The sequence below is a fragment of the Poecilia mexicana genome, unplaced genomic scaffold (genome assembly GCF_051168715.1).
Source record: "Poecilia mexicana isolate PSO_F unplaced genomic scaffold, ASM5116871v1 scaffold_2, whole genome shotgun sequence".
NCBI lineage: Eukaryota > Metazoa > Chordata > Actinopteri > Cyprinodontiformes > Poeciliidae > Poecilia > Poecilia mexicana.
Window position 1 is genome coordinate 22,169,002 of NW_028263371.1, and position 15,762 is coordinate 22,184,763.

A 15,762-nucleotide genomic window follows, 5' to 3' on the forward strand; every position below is an offset into this window, starting at 1 on the left:
AGTCAAATAAACTCATATTTGTTACATATTAATAATATAATCCATACCAACTATCCTGATTTGATCGTGTCTAATTAAATGTATTGTCCATTTAAAAAAATAAGAATCAAAATAAAATCTGCAGAAATTTCACTTGAACCAAAACAAAAATATTAAACAAATCTTAGTTTTCTAAAGACTTCTGAAACATAACTGATGATGGCTAGCGTTGGTTTTAGCTGTCAAGTTCTCAACACAATGTATTAAATCTTATATTTATGCATTTATAAGAAATAGAGACGCAGTGCTTTGCTACTAATTGTCAACACAACAACTGGATAACAAGGGAAGGAAAAAGTTTTAATTAAAAAAAAATGGCGAGGAAGAGACGGTTGAATCAAACATGTTAATTCTCTTTAATCAACTACATGAGAATTTTTAATTAGTCCTTATTGCTTTAATAAATTAATAAAGAAGAAAGTTTTTGTCAAAACAGTCACTGAAAAAACGCATAACTTGTAGATGAAACATGTTTAAAATCTGTTTCTTTATCGCTACATAAAATGCTTCATTGTTATCCAGCTGGGCCTCTAATACACACACAGGTCAGGAAACTTCATCTCATAGACGGGCGTTGACCGCTGAGACGGCTGTCCTGACGGAGACGGTGGAGGACGGACGATCAGGTCAAAGACCCGGTCCAGCTTGGACTGAAGCCGCGACGTCTGTGGGGAAAGACGACACCGTCCGTCAGTCAGACAGCTTGACGTGTTTTCATTCAAACAGACAAAGTTTGTAATCTGACCAAAACCAAAAACAGCTTTAAGATAAATTGTTCGGTTCGACTGGGGACCAAACTGGAGACATTTGTTACATTTTCAGCTGCTGTAGTTTTCCTTCTCTCTGCCCTGAGTCAAACGATCTAAACTAGTTGAAAGCCTGTTCCCCTCCTCGCCTCTAGGGGCGCTGCATGAAGAACGACACAAAAACCTTTGAAGACATTGAGTGCAATTTCCTTCTTTTTGAAATGGAAACCAAAATGGAGGCGTCAGATTTTACCAGTTATTTGTCTTTGGCTAAAGATCACGAGTCATTTCTCCTGCTAGCGCTAAGCTAGCTGTTTATTTCGGTTCTATTTACCCAGAATGCACTACGTTGTATTCCATTTCCTGCTTGGTGTTCACATATACATTTTAACTGAACCAGAGTTCACTTTAACCAAACCCAGACCGAGGTCTATAGGTGGACCAGGGCTCGATTAGCTTTCACACCAACCGAACCGAACCGGACCAAACCGGACTCACTAAACAAACGGACTGGAGTTGGATTAAAGTGGACTTATTGGTGCTGGTGTGAATGCATCCTTAGTGTCTCACCCTGGATCCGCAGAGAGCTGCTATTTCCTCAAAAGGAGCCGTCTGGAACCTCTCCACCACCTCCATCCTCTTCCTCCTCTCCTCTTCCTCCACGCCTCCTCTGTCCTCTAAAGGAAAAACGACGTCTCAAATAAACGCAGAAGCAAATGAAAAGCTCATGCAGGTAAAAGGCAGCGGTTTACCAATGGTGTTCTTCAGCGTCTCAAAGGTGATCTGCTCAGTCTGAGGTTTCTGGAGAGCAGAAAGTGGAACGTGAATCATCGTTCAGATGAACGGATGAACCTACAGACAGAAACAAACCTGCGGGTCAGCGCTGGACTCCTGGTCTATGGCGATCTGGAGGGAGATGGTGTCTGCAATGCTCATCTTCCTGGACAGACGGTCTTCATCTGGAACAAAACTAAAGTCAGAGAACTGCAAATCACAGGCCGGCTTTCACGCTGCTCATTTCCTGTCTAAAAAAATCCTGAAATGAACGTGTGAACAGGTAAGGCGTGTTCACCGGTCAGCTGAGGAGTGTAAGGCGTGTTGAGGCGTTCACACTGTGCGCTGTAGCTGCTTCCTGTCAGCGCCTCGCAGATCTTGGTCTGGACAAACAGGAGATCTTTGTCCACCATCAGATCCCCGTTTGGGATCCTGACAAACCAAATCAATCGATTATTACTTCTTCCAATCCAGCAGGAAATCGTCTGATCGGCTTGTTTGGTACCTGGGTTGGTCACACAGGACGCCTTCAGGCAGCAGGTGTGGCGCCCCCTTCTGTCGACTCTCTATGACCTGCAGAAATATAAATCTAGAGTAGACACGCTGAACACACCATCACTCCTTATTTCTACACTCTGATGACCTGAGTGACGTGCTGACGGAGAGGCGGCGGCGGGCCGAGCTGCGACAGAACATGGAGGACGGCGGCGCAGACGGCGTGAAGACTGCAGCGGTTCAACACAGACAGACTCTCCTGATTGGACACGCCCAGCTCCTGAGCAGCCAATCACAGAACAGTCCATGAGAGAGGAGGACAGCAACGTGGAGACCCGTCAGGTGATGTGAGCTCACCTGCAGGGCCAGGATGAGTCTGATCAGGTCCACCAGAACCTCCTCACTGACCAGCTCCACACTGAGGACAACCAGTAAGCTGCAGAGCGCCTGGTAGTGGCTCGGCCCGTTGGACTCCTCCTTACAGGCCAGGAAGACGTGTCTGTAGAGCCGCTGGGCATGCTGCACAGCAGAAACACAAACCTCAGAGGAAGTTTTTATCTCTTTATCGTCTTCTTTTCTTTGTAGTAACAATAAAAATCATCCTGTTTGTAAATGTCTGACGAACATGAACACAGAGCAGCTGTGATCATCATCCTCACCTTCCTGATGAACAGGTTGTCCTGTCGGGAGCATCTGTCCTCCTTCTGCTCCAGAACCGACACGTCAAACGTCACACTGTCCACAAACAACCAACCAATCAACAGCAAGTTCAGTTCTGCCGCTTCATTGGCTGATTTTAACTGGTTTCATGCATCTGCCACTAGATGGCAGTGTTTGGCTTTCCTGACCTGACTGCGGTGATCCTGTCTGCGTTGTGACAGCGGTCGATGAGCGAGGTGAGGATGGACAGAACCAGCAGGCGGATCTCCGGGTCGTCCATCAGGGTGAAGGACAGCAGCGGCTCCAGGAAGGAGGAGGGCAGCGCGGTCAGCAGGTTGCTGCTGTCGTAGCGCTCCGAAACCTGACGAGGAACCACCAAACATTCAAACATTCTGGATCCGTTTGATTTTACTGCTTTTAAAGCTGCAGTGTGTAACTTTAATGAAAAATATTCTTACCTTTGTGTTCATGTGTGAAAAAAAATCAAACTCTTACAACCAGAAACAACCACTATGCTAAGCTGCAGCTAGCACAGCATGTTGTGAATGCTAAAACTAGTTAGCATGGCTACCGATGATGCCTGATAAGCAGTTTTCCTGTAACGTTAATTGTTTCTCCACCATTAGCACATTTAGCATTGACTACATGAGGTTGATTGACAGCGCTAAGACCCGCCTCCTGGTTCTGATTGGTTGTTTTTGGAAGCTCAGGGAGGAGATCGATCTTTTCACAGATTTTATGTCTCATGTTATGCTAACGACAACATCTAAAAACATCTTCTTTATAAATGTACTGCAGCTTTAAGGTTTTAAACTGTCAGTTTAAAGTCCAAAAATGTTTTTGTTTTGACAGTTTATACAAGAATTGCATTATTAAAAATAAAAATAATATTTAAACATGGCTCCCCACCTGCAGCAGAGACTTCAGCAGCATCACCTGGATCATCCTGCTGCCTTCAAACCTGAAACACAGACTCCTGTTACTGGTCGTCGTGGTAACGGCTCGATGGGAGAGGGAGGGGGGAGAGTTACCCGGCGTTCGGAGAGCCCAGCGCCGGGTAGATGCCGGGGACTGGGATTTTCCCCATGATGAACAGCATGACCTCTGACCTCTGGTAGACAGGAAGTGTGTTGGCAAAGGATCCTGAAGCAGCATGAATTAAACTTTAATTAAAAAAAAAACATTTAATGTCTAAAATAAATAATAATTGAGATCAGGTGTGAAAACAATCTGATTTTTTTTCTGAACCCGGTTTTGACCCGGTTCTGACCGATGGTTTTGATGACGCCATCCTGCAGCGTTTTCTCGTGAAACGACGTGGTTTTGTGTTTTCTGGCGTTGTCATAGTAACCAGTCAGCTGGTAGTCGACGCTCTGCCTGAGCTGCCGCAGCAACGTGTTGAACACCTCCAACACGGTGGGACCTGCAGCACGGAGCAGAAAACTGTCAGACAGGAGGAGAACCTGGTCTGGTCCAGTTCTGGTTCTGGTTCCGGCTCACCTACGGATCCAGTGGCTTCGATCACAGCAGCCTCAGACAGAACCTCCACGATCCCGGCCCGGACAGACGCCGGACTCCTGCTGTTGGCGTCCAGGTGGCCCAGCAGCTGCTGGATGACCAGGTGGGAGTGCTGCGACTGAAAACACATCATTTAGTCACAGCAGCGCCACCTGGTGGAAACACGGTGACACGGCGGAGCTGTTCTGCTGACCTGGATGGAGAACATGATGATCTGAAAGCAGCGAACAGCAAAGCCTCCTCCTTCCCACAGGCTGCGGCTGTCCAGGTGCCTGAAAACACAACCTGACCCTCAGAGACACTTTCTGTACCAACGCTAATGCTAATGCTAACACACCTGTGCTTTGGGAATAAGATTCACACAGTCAACCAGAAACAAGTTCAGATTTTCCAGATTCAGATAAATTAAGTCAGAGAAAATCTCACATTTCAAATTCAAAAACTGTAGAATTTGAAACATCCAAAAACAAAATCTGAGCATTTCTTCCTTGTTCAAATATCTTAGTTCACTTGAAATATAACAGCCAGATGCAGCAGCTCGACTTAAATCTACAGGAGTGAGCCGAGGCGATGTGGAGGCGTTTCTCACATGAGAACGGGTCTGATGGCGTTGTTGATGTGTCCGTACGCGGCTCGGCCCAGCAGCTCTCTGAAGCACACCTCCGTCTGCTCAGCAGGAGAGCCGCTGCACACAAACACACATTCACTGCTTCATCCTAATGCAGCACCAGAGAAACCAGAACGGTCCAGGTGGTGAGTCAGCTCACCTGCTGCCCTGCTCCAGGTTGACCAGCAGCGCGGGGACGATCTGCTCCATGTGCCGCGGCTCCCAGATGTTGACCTGCAGCTCGTCGTCCACCGTCTTCCTGACCACGCCCTGCAGGCCGCGGATCCCCGACACGCGGATCCTGAACCACAGAAAGTCACATTTCTTCATCCCGAGACCCGAACAGACCTGATTTCTGTCTTTACCCGGATTATCTTTATAATTAAGATTTGTTTGACAATCAGAAATATTTCAATTTAAATTCTCTATGAGGAGAAAATACTTTTTCAGAGACCCGAAGCATCAAAAGTAAATGAAAAATTATCAAAATATTTCTAAAGTTTTTTTAAAGATTCATGTTTTCTTCCAAAATCTTGATAATTTAACAGTTTTGCTCATTTGAATATTTTTTTTTGCAGTTTTTGGCAGCAGAAACCGTAAAAGTTTCACGTAAAGCATCTGGAAACTGACTTGATCTGCATTTCAGGGTCTTCGTGGTCGGAGTGACACATTTCACTGAACCGAGACACGAAGAAGTCGTAGCTGCGATGATACGAAGGCGTGTCCTCCTCGATGTTCGCAAACTTCACAAACTGCAACCAAAACAAACACAAACATAAAAACAAGAGGAAACTTTAATCTTCAAACAGGCTTTGCTCCATGTTTCCTTGCTGCCGTCATACTAACACCCAGTTCACCAGGAAAACTAGTTTGTATGTTGAGTTTAAATGATGTGAAATTCTGTGTCAAGCTACGTAAAAATCTGAATAAATAACCAAACACTCTCAGATTTATGTTAATTATATTGTTAGAATATGAAAATATTCAAATAACTGTTTCTTCTTATTTGGTAACTTTGAGTTTTACGACTAAATTTGCCTGATGAAGCACAAACACTTTTGATTCTGAGAAAAAAAAGAGAGATTAAGTTCAAAATTCAGAGAAAAGTCAACATTTTCAGAAAAAAAAGTCTAAATTTTGAAGAAAAGAAAATTGAAATTCACATATAAAAAAGACAAAATTTTGAGATAAATGTCAGAATTCTTAGAAAAAGGTCAAAATTTTAAGAATAAAAATCAGAATTTTGAGGAAAAAAAGTGAAGATTTTGATGAAAAACCCAAAATCCTGATCAAAAAAGTCTGCATCCTGAAAGAGGTGAAAATGAAAAAAAAAGAAAAAGAATCTGAGAAAACAGTAAAATTTGACTGTTGTACAGTTCACAGAAGGGATGGTTAAAATAAAAGCCCCTTTATGAAAATATTTAGTAATTTCCTTCGCAGTAAATTAATCGATTAAGCTGATCTGTTATGTGTGGATCCAGGTGTGTGTGTGTTCGTACGGAGCCGGTGGCCAGGATGTGCAGGTGCGGCCTGTCGGCCTCCAGCAGCAGCCGCAGCGTCCCGAGGAAACTCTCCACCAGCAGGTTGATGCTCTGGCAGTGGCAGGCCAGCAGCAGCTGCTCCATGGCCTCCAGCGCGATGCACACATACCTGGAACGGCAGCAGCAGCTTTAACAGGACGCCGACTGAGGGCGAAACCAAACCCGACCCAAAGGTTCTGACCCGTAACGGTGGCGGTTCAGCTCCCTGGTCAGACGCTCCGACAGGTAGGCTGCGATCCTGTCCAGCTTCTCCGGCGCCGACAGAGCGAAGAAGGTCAGCTTCTCCATGTTGGCCTTCACCAGCCCGTCCTGAGCACACGGCACACGACCTCACCATGACCTCACCACGAGGGACAGCGCTCTGTGTGTGTGTGTGTGTGTTTACCTCTGGGTCTTCAGGGAAAATGTTGTCCACCAGCCGTTTGTAGCGAGGACGCAGCGCCCAGCAGCAGCCACACACACCTGAAACAATAAAACATCATTTGTCCCAAATTATTCAGTTTAGTCACCAAACATTTAAGCATTTACACCCAGACGTGGGTAAAGCACCCAAGAGTAGCACTACTACAACATATCTTTACTCAAGTAAAAAGTGAACATTAAAGAAATGACTCAAGTAAGAGCAAAATAGTATTTGGTTAAAAGTTTACTGAGGAACTGATCAATTTATTAATCATTTAATATTTAAAAATTACATGATCAGACAGACTAAAATACAAAGTTAAGTGGAAATTTTTATATTTTAAGGACTAAAATGACAATAATTCATATAAGTAACAAATATAACAAAGTCAGGCAAAATATATATTTTTTCCTAATCAGTTTCTTTCAATAAAAACACTCATGAAACTTCAACAAAAACTGCAGGTGTGTGTCTGTGTCAGTGGTGAATTTTTGGTTAAAACATGTTTGTTTTTCATTCAGTGGGTAGAAAATATAGAAATTTTACTCAAGTAAAAGTAGAAATACTTTATAGTAAAATTACTCATAGTACTGCGCAGTAAAAATACTCCTAAAACTAAATTTCTTTCAAATAATGTAAATGTAACCAGTTCCTACCCAACTCTGAGACATCAGTACTCTACTCAGCCAGAAGGGGGCAGCAGAGCGTCTGATGGCTTTAATCTTTAATCTCTCATGTTGAGTTTCAGGGATTAAAAGGTTGTCAAAACGTCACCCTCAGGATTCCCCACTTCTCCATCTTAATCCCAATCTGAAGCAGAGAGACGAGGCTTCATGTTGCGGGTCCAGATGGACGGAACCGGGCCGCGCCGCAGTAACGCTGCGTCTCAGCAGTTAATCCTGCTGCTGCTCGTTACATAACGTTTTTATACTCTTGTTGTTTTCCGTCAAAAGAGCTTAAAGAGTCCAGAGCGCGGTTCAACACACACAACTGGACATGTGACCCGTTTGGACCTCAGAACCAGAAACATGCCTGTAATCAGCTCTGCATAATCTGGTTTATGGGACCGGAGAATTACTGGATTCAGTTTAAATCCAGCCATGACGGCTGAGCTGGCTGCTTTTCCTCAGTCTTCACATAAAATCTGCAGTAAAAGCAGAACCTTCTGTCAATAAACAGGCCCGGTGCACCTTGATGGGAAAGAAAAAGATTTTTCCAAAGAAAATAAATTAATGGCTGCAAAAACTAAACAGTTGGAGTGAAACAGCACATTGTTTAAATGAGCAACGAAAATATGACTCAGAGAGTCATGTGGAAGATTATGACTGACATGCATTTGCTCTGATGAAAGTTTAAATTATATAAAAAGGGACTTAAAGACTTAAAAGGGAATTTATTAAAGCTCAATATCCGTTATGTTCAGCTTTAGCTGAATTGTATTTTACAATTCCAGACTTTTTCAAACATTTTTCTCAGAATGGAAAACCTGATGGTGCAAAATGACGTTTTAAAAAGTTAAATCTACATTTTGTTAAAACCCATAACTGTTATTGTGTTAATTTATCTCACACTAAACAGTTTGTAGATTTTTGATACTTTTATTCTGTTTGTTCGGCACCGAAACCAGAAGCGAAAAGGCGTCAGAATCAGACTTTATTAAAACAAAGAATCATTTTTCTGTCTGTTTTATCATTTTAATTTCATCCTAAAGTTAAGGGAAAAAAATCTGGACTAAGTAGCCAAATGGATTTGATCTGAAAACAAACCAATAATTTATTGAACGGATATAAATACAATTGTACCAATGGAATCAATTAATCAATCTTTATAAACAGAAACAAATCAGGTCAGAGTTATAAGTTATAATGTTGGGAAATTATTATTTTAAACAAAAATCTTCCCCGGCATCATGAATCTCTGCAGAGATTGGACGAGGATTAAGACTGAAATCTATGCTGGGGAATTATAAATTATGAATTATGATTACTCTCCAAACCGATCGGTTTGGTTTGACAAGATGAAATATATAAAAATCAGATGATAACAGGAAGATGAGAAGGAGATAAATCATCCTAATGGAAAAAATATTAGGTTTTAAAATATTCTACATTCATTTTACATTTTATTTCTTCTATAAATAACAGTTGTTTAATCTGAAAGAGAAATGTCAATAAAATCCCATCATTATTATAAATAAGAGGAATCAATCATTAGAAATATGACAAATTATTTTAAAAATATATAACTTATAAAGAGATTTAGTCGGATTTAAAAAAAAAAAACGCTACATTTAATTCAATGATGATGCAGAAAAATTAGATTTATGGTAAATAAATGAATATTATCTTACCATACATGAGGATGACTCTTCAGCTCACATCCACACACAACTGGAAATAATCCTCACACACACACACACACACACACACACACAGCATCATGGCTCCGCCCACTTTCATTCATGCTCAGCCTGGCTGATGGAGTTACAGGATCTCAGAGGATAAATTTTCTGAAAGCTGGAAATGTTCTCAGATTAACTGATTTATTATTGAATCTTTTAAACTGATAATTTACAAACCTAATTATTTTCTCAAATTTGAACCTTCTAGATGCTGAGATGAAGATTTTTAAAATAATCCTTCCTAATGAAACAGACCCACAGCATGATGCTTCCACCACCGTGCTCGGTAGCCTGACCTCCTTCTGGACCAAACATCACTGGGAATAATTTGGATTCTCCTTCTCTCAGATTTAAACGTCTAAATATGTGAAAACCTGCCTGAATGTGAGACAATCAGAGGAAATAAAGACTAAAATAAAACTTTTGCCTCCAGTTTTTGTTTTAACGTTGACATAAATGAGCAGACTGGACGGTGGTCCGGTTACCGCCAGAGGTCTGGTGGTCCAACACGGAGCAGCAGTCCTGCAGCAGCCGACGAGGGGCCTCCGCCACGGTCGGCATGGCAACCACCCTGGGTAGACTAGGGAGGGCGATGCTGGGGAAGCTGGGCAGACTGGGAGGGTTGGCGCCACGGGACAGAGAGCCGAGCAGAGCCGGGACCGTCATCACGCGGGGCAGAGAGCCCGGCATCGCCGTGGAAACGACCTCAGAGTCACAGGTGGAGGAGAAGAAGAAAAAGAAGAGGAGGTCCTAAAGTAGAAGAAGAAGAAAATGAAAGCTGCTTCCCAGAGTTAATTCCTCTGGGAATTAACTCAACACTGATAATAATAATAATAATAATAATAATAATAATAATAATAACTTTTCTGGAGTTTATCTTAAATTAAACATTGGATAAATAAAGTATATTTATTGATCACTGTTTACAGCCAATCATTTTGATTTCATGCTTTAGAAAATGAATTAGTTTGTAATGCAGAGAGAACTGTAACCAATATTCAGCCACATAAGAAAAAACATGTTTTTGTCATTTCTGACAAATATAAAGTCAAGATTATTTATTTCTGAAAAACTCTGCAACTAAACAGTAAACAGGAGAATGCAAACAGTAAAACATTTAGAGTATCTGCTCATTCTTCCAGAAAAGTGAATAAATTAAACATCTAGTCTGAAAACGTTTCCAAACAGCAATAAACAGTCGACCTTCTGACCTCTGACCTTCAGCTCCTGCAGTGAATCTGTTTCTTACCTGCTGTTTCCCTCCAACGCTCCGATCTGCTGCAGCTTATGCAACTTCTGATGTCCTGCTGCTCCGATCTATAATCAATACGCTGCTCCGCCTCTGACGCCATCACCCATCAGGAGGAGGGGGAGCCGACGCCAACCCGCGGAGCGTCACATTCAGCTGAGGAGGAAGAGGAGCAGCGGCACCTCCTCTTCCTCCTGACTGGGATGCAGGGACGGCTCCCTCTGGTGGCCAACAGAGGGAAGTGCAAACATTTCCCAGGAAGCCGCTCTGACCCCTCAGGTCCAGCAGGTGACATTTACTAGAGTCATTCACACACACAGACAGCAGGGGGAGCTCTGTCCTGATAAACTCATGTTTTATTAGAGATGAAAACAAACCAACTTCACATGATTCACATCCTGCTGCTACAGCTTCACGCCGTCCAGCGCCAACCCTCCGATGAACAGTCCTCCAAGCTCCGCCTCCAGCTCCGGCAGGTGGCCTGACTCTGCCCCCGTGTTTATGTCTCCCAGCGTCCGCCACCAGGGCAGCCGGCTCGCCTGCAGCGCGGCGATGTGGGCGTCACGCCCGCGAGCCGCGATGGACGCCGACGGGCTCAAGAAGGACTCCGCCTGCATTGCCGTGACAACCGAAAGGGGTGGGGCATCTGTAGGGGTGACGCAGCTGATTACTTATCCTCTCTGCATCACCATCCTCTGAGTGTGTGTGTGCGCGTGAGTGTGTGAGACCTCGCAGCAGCTCCAGGTGTGTGTGTGTTTGCGCCAGCAGAGCCTCCACCTGCTGCTCCTCCCTCCTGCGCTGAGCTCCACCCTGCAGCTCCGCCTGCAGCAGCTGCTGCACCTCCTCATGCAGCGCAGCACACGCCTCCACAGACACACGAGTCGACTGCACGCGCGTACACACACACACACACACACACACACACACACACACACACACACACACACACACACACACACACACACACACGTTAGAAACAAACGTTGATTTTTGATGAAGGTTAAATTTAACTTTCAACCTAAAGTATAACTTTCTGTGTTAAAAATATATTCTCCTAAAGCTCAGATTTACAAACATTTGCATAAATGTCAGACTTATGTATTCATTAATAATGTATTACTAATCAATAAATCAATAAGATGTCCTGCTCTTACCCTGTGTGCCTGGATGTACTCCTCCACCTGCTGCTTTAGCTCCGCCCGCCGGCTGTCCGTCAAACCCTCCTGACCAATCAAGAGCGGCGTTGGGGGAGGAGCCTTAGCTGCTGGTCGTTTCTCCAGAAGCCGACGCCCCTGTAAGGAGCAGACGGCGTTTCATCATCATCAGTGGGACAGGTGAGATGACATCATCATGTTTGTGTCTTACGGCTCTCTGCAGCGTCCTGGCAGCACGCTGCCGCCTCGCCGCGTCCCTCAGAGCGTCGCCGTAGCGACGTCTGTCTCTGAAGCCTCTCCATGCGCTCTGGATCACCACGGCGGCTCGGCGCTCGCACTCCTCCAAGTACGGACGCACCTGGTCTGGAGACACTGAGGTCAGAAGCTGCTGCTCCAATCAGAGCAGAGGAAGGCGAGGGGGCGGGGCTTACCGGCAGGAAGCAGCTGCAGAAGCTCCCTTTGCTTCTGATGCAGGCGCCTCCTCGCCTGCTGCCGCCGCACACACACCTGCAGGAGCGATCATCAGGACAGAACGGCTTAACACTTATTTTATTGTTATTGTTTTATCTATAACTTCTAAATGATTTTTCATTCGCTGGGTTAAAAGAAAGGAACCTAGGCTGTTAAAAAATAATTATTGTTGAATACACACACCTGCAGCTGCAGCACTGACCTGGTAGCGTAGCTGCTCTTCCCACTGCTGCGCCGCTTCCTGCTGCTGCAGACGCCTGCGCCGCGCCCTGAGGCCAACATGGCGGTGAAAACGATAAACATGCGATAAGGAGGTCCATCGCTCTGATGTCGATCCGATCAGTACCTGTATCTGCGCTGCAGCGCGCTCACAGCTCTGCTGAGGTTCTTCACTCTGCGCCGGGTCAGAACCGAACGCCACGCCGCCTGGATCACACACGCCGCCCGCACGCGCTCACTGCTCGCCTTCACACACACACACAAAATTTTTTAAAAAGCTACAAATTTACTGAAAATGTTTGGTTCAATTTTTACAATCATTTTAAAAAATTAATGTCACTTTATTCAAATTTAAATAACAGGAACTAAATGTATAATTTATTGATATATTTATTGATTATTATCTCTGATTTGTCAGACGAACCTCTGACTGACGGCTGGCGGTTTCTTCCTGCTGGATGACTGCGATCAGCTGATCCACTTCCTGCTCAAAGCCCCGCCCCCTCCAGTCTTTCTCCAGCAGGCTGTCCAGACCTGCAGACACAGAATGACCTCTGACCTCTCCGTCACGTGACACAGTCTCACCTCTTGCTCTCTGACCTCTGACCTTTAAAGTTGAACAGTAGCGAGCGGAGCCGCAGTCCCATCTGATTGGCCATCAGGAGCATCAGCTTGACGGAGGCTCCGCCCACAGCGGCGTCGGAGCTGAGAGCCAGTTGGGCGACGGCGTCGTTGAGCAGCAGCAGAGCCGATTCGTCGCTCAGCTGAGACAGGAAGTCTCTGCAGTTTCAACACATTGAGGTTCAAACTTTTCTACTGGGATTATTTTTATAAACTAAAGGCTTAAAGTCTCATCAACTCAGGTGAACAGGAAGTGGCGTGGCGTTTTCCTGTGAGCTACCTGTTGACTGTACAGGTTTGAATCCACATCTGGATGCAGAGCAGCGACACGGTGACATCATCACTCATCTGGATCTGCTCGTAGTGGGCGGAGCTTAGCACTGCAGAGACAAAGCTTGTTTGTGAAGAAGTTGCAGATGTTGGGACTACTTTCAGAGGCGGATGTGGTGAGCGGACCCTGAGCCGTGAGGTGGGGGTGAGCGGAGAGCAGCCAGCCGACGGCATCCATCACGGTCCTGAGGAGGGGCGGAGCCTGAGACAGACCACAGGAGTTACTGCTACTCTTCATTGCTGCTCTTCATCACACCTGCTGCTCCTCCTCCTCACCTCTGAACGGCTCACCAGCTGACCGGCCAATGACAGCAGCACGTCCACCACTGACGGCAGGAACAGCCTATGAAACGCCTCGGAGCGTCTGCCTGGCTCCGCCCCCACGCAGCTGGAGCTGGACCAGAGTTTAAAATAGACTAAATAAAATAACTAATAATCGATTAAAACAGCTGCTAAAGCTTCTAACAGTTACAAGCATAATTTAAAACATGTCACATGTAAAAAGAATATATATTTTCCCAAGAATGTCTAAATAACCTGAATGGTGTCCATATTTCATTACTAAAGGATTTAATGATGGATGTAAAGGTGGGTGTTCACCTGGTCAGGTGGGCCAGCGTGGCAGCAGAGGCCCAGTTCCCCCTCAGCCTGCTGGGACTCAGAGACAGAACCCGGACACAGTGACTCAGAACCCCGCTGTGGTAGAACCGAGTCTTGGCCCGAGTCAGCGCCCCGCTGTCTGTCTGCACAGCAGCAGAGTTCAGAACCTCTGGGGCAAAGACGGGATGAAATCAGAACCATGCTGACCTCTGACCCCGCCCTCCTGAGCAGCACACTCACTGTTCAGGGTTTCGTTCAGGAGGACCATCTGCTCCTCTGGGCTCAGACCTTCATCCTCCAGCTGCCTCATCAGCTCTGACATCACAGCCTCCTCGTCCTCCATCAGCTCCATCAACCTGAAACAGATTCAGGGAAATCTATCTGGCTTATTTTGATTTAATGACAGAATTTACATCAGATTTCATTCCTCTCACTTGCTTTAAGTGAATAAAAAAATAACTAATAAAGGTTTACCAGGTCCTGGTCTCTGCGGAGCCTCAAATTTCCAAGCTGGACTGTCCTGGACACTTTTCTGAAGGGTGACGGGTTTCTCTCAAACACCTGCTAGCGTTAGCAGCTCTGCTTTCTTCGCCATTTCCCTTCTAAATAAAGGTTTAGTTCATATTTCTTGACATTACTACAACCTCTCAACTACCCGTTGAGACATTTTTATGCCTCTTACATTATGATTAAACTCCGCTGTGCTGCAAACATCAACTAGCTACTAGCAGCAAGCTCCCCGATAGAGCAGGCGACGCCTGTTTCCACGGTAACCTGACGTCATGAGTACGCGACTGCTGGGCTTTTTTAAGAAACTTTATTAGCAATTGACAAAATTACTATGATAACAGAAAATTTACACAACAGAAAAAAAGAGAGAGCAAGATTAGGTATTATTCAACACATTATTTACTATTTTTGAAATATTGTTGTTCTTTAAAGTTATTATAAATAATAAAATCAACAAAATTTCAAAAATTTAGCGCAGCTGGTGCTGAAACATACCTCAACAGTCGATATCTGCTTGATACAACCAATTAATTAAAGTTTTGCCTGATACTGATTTTATTCTCCTTTTATTTAGTTTCTGAAGCAGAATCAGTTAGAGGTGACGGTTACATTATTTTAGGTCATTTCTCTTCTTTGTTTTGTCCTGTTATAATAGGAGGGTGACTATTATATTTTTAATGATTTTCATGTTTTGTATTGAATTTATTTCATTCTTAAGCTTTGTAGTTCTAAATTATAAACATATTTTATAGAAGCTGATTTAAAACAAAACCATTATAAAAGTGGAAATCAGTTTATTAAGGTCAAATTACAGTGTTCTACTGTCTGGAAATATTAGCCTCCAATAACATTTATAAACAAAGAACACATGTAAAATTTTATTATTTGCAATATTCATTTTACCCATTTAATTAGCATATCATTTATTTTACTTCATGTTAATTGTCAAATCTAACCATTTTCATAAAATTTCAAAAAGCATAACAAATATTAAAAATAGTAATGTTTTTTTATGAAAACAAATAAAAAATATGAATGTGTAAGATGTTTGCAGAATAAGTATATAGCTAGGAATGACAATAAAAGCATCATAAACATGTCAATTCATCTGCATGTTGTTCCCACTGCCTTCCTGCAGGTGGCGCTGCTGCTCCAGCTGAGAACAAGGAGAACATTTCCTCTGATCAGAACTCCTGCCTCAGATCCAGATGCTGGTGCTGCTAGCTGACTTTATGATTTATTTATTATTATTCATGAAAATAAATCAACTGAGTCATCAGACATTATAAAAGAAATGATGAATCAGCCGGAAAAAAAAAATCATGTAATCAATCAAAACTACTTTATCAAAACGGAATATGATTTGATGATCAATAACTCAAAATTTTCAAATTAATAAACTATATTATATTAAATAAATATTA

General features: G+C 43.8%; 2 protein-coding genes across 2 annotated transcripts; both read right to left on the minus strand.

Moving 5' to 3' along the window:
• Nucleotides 1-371: 371 nt before the first annotated feature.
• LOC106904696 (protein EFR3 homolog B-like) lies at nt 372-10,648 on the minus strand. Its single transcript, XM_014969131.2, has 23 exons — nt 10,434-10,648; nt 9,670-9,934; nt 6,766-6,842; nt 6,562-6,689; nt 6,339-6,489; nt 5,470-5,591; nt 5,000-5,140; nt 4,822-4,917; nt 4,426-4,504; nt 4,215-4,350; nt 3,985-4,137; nt 3,746-3,857; nt 3,624-3,675; nt 2,903-3,075; nt 2,714-2,789; nt 2,412-2,573; nt 2,203-2,334; nt 2,065-2,132; nt 1,858-1,991; nt 1,656-1,744; nt 1,538-1,586; nt 1,356-1,462; nt 372-704 (listed from the first exon to the last, which is right to left on the minus strand). The coding sequence occupies exons 2-23, from the start codon at nt 9,872-9,874 to the stop codon at nt 570-572; spliced, it is 2,577 nt and encodes an 858-aa protein (XP_014824617.2). The 5' UTR covers nt 9,875-9,934; nt 10,434-10,648; the 3' UTR covers nt 372-569.
• Nucleotides 10,649-10,771: 123 nt separating this feature from the next.
• iqcb1 (IQ motif containing B1) lies at nt 10,772-14,590 on the minus strand. Its single transcript, XM_088003815.1, has 15 exons — nt 14,303-14,590; nt 14,069-14,184; nt 13,829-13,997; nt 13,505-13,622; nt 13,355-13,430; nt 13,179-13,278; nt 12,885-13,057; nt 12,702-12,811; nt 12,405-12,523; nt 12,261-12,327; nt 12,019-12,094; nt 11,799-11,950; nt 11,588-11,725; nt 11,162-11,318; nt 10,772-11,079 (listed from the first exon to the last, which is right to left on the minus strand). Exons 2-15 carry the CDS (start codon nt 14,178-14,180, stop codon nt 10,838-10,840), a joined length of 1,809 nt encoding a protein of 602 aa, XP_087859941.1. The 5' UTR covers nt 14,181-14,184; nt 14,303-14,590; the 3' UTR covers nt 10,772-10,837.
• Between the last annotated feature and the right edge of the window lie 1,172 nt (nt 14,591-15,762).

What these genes read in the sequence shown, in the direction of transcription:
- LOC106904696 (XM_014969131.2), bottom strand. Translation starts at nt 9,874, where the DNA reads ATGCCGGGCTCTCTGCCCCGCGTGATGACGGTCCCGGCTCTGCTCGGC. An exon ending in CTGGGCTCTCCGAACGCCGG is followed by an intron (nt 3,676 to 3,745) that starts GTAACTCTCCCC and finishes TCTGTGTTTCAG; the next exon opens with GTTTGAAGGCAGCAGGATGA. An exon ending in GACGCTGAAGAACACCATTG is followed by an intron (nt 1,463 to 1,537) that starts GTAAACCGCTGC and finishes TTTTTCCTTTAG; the next exon opens with AGGACAGAGGAGGCGTGGAG.
- iqcb1 (XM_088003815.1), bottom strand. Translation starts at nt 14,180, where the DNA reads ATGGAGCTGATGGAGGACGAGGAGGCTGTGATGTCAGAGCTGATGAGG. An exon ending in GCTACTGTTCAACTTTAAAG is followed by an intron (nt 12,812 to 12,884) that starts GTCAGAGGTCAG and finishes CTGTGTCTGCAG; the next exon opens with GTCTGGACAGCCTGCTGGAG. An exon ending in CCAGGACGCTGCAGAGAGCC is followed by an intron (nt 11,726 to 11,798) that starts GTAAGACACAAA and finishes TGCTCCTTACAG; the next exon opens with GGGCGTCGGCTTCTGGAGAA.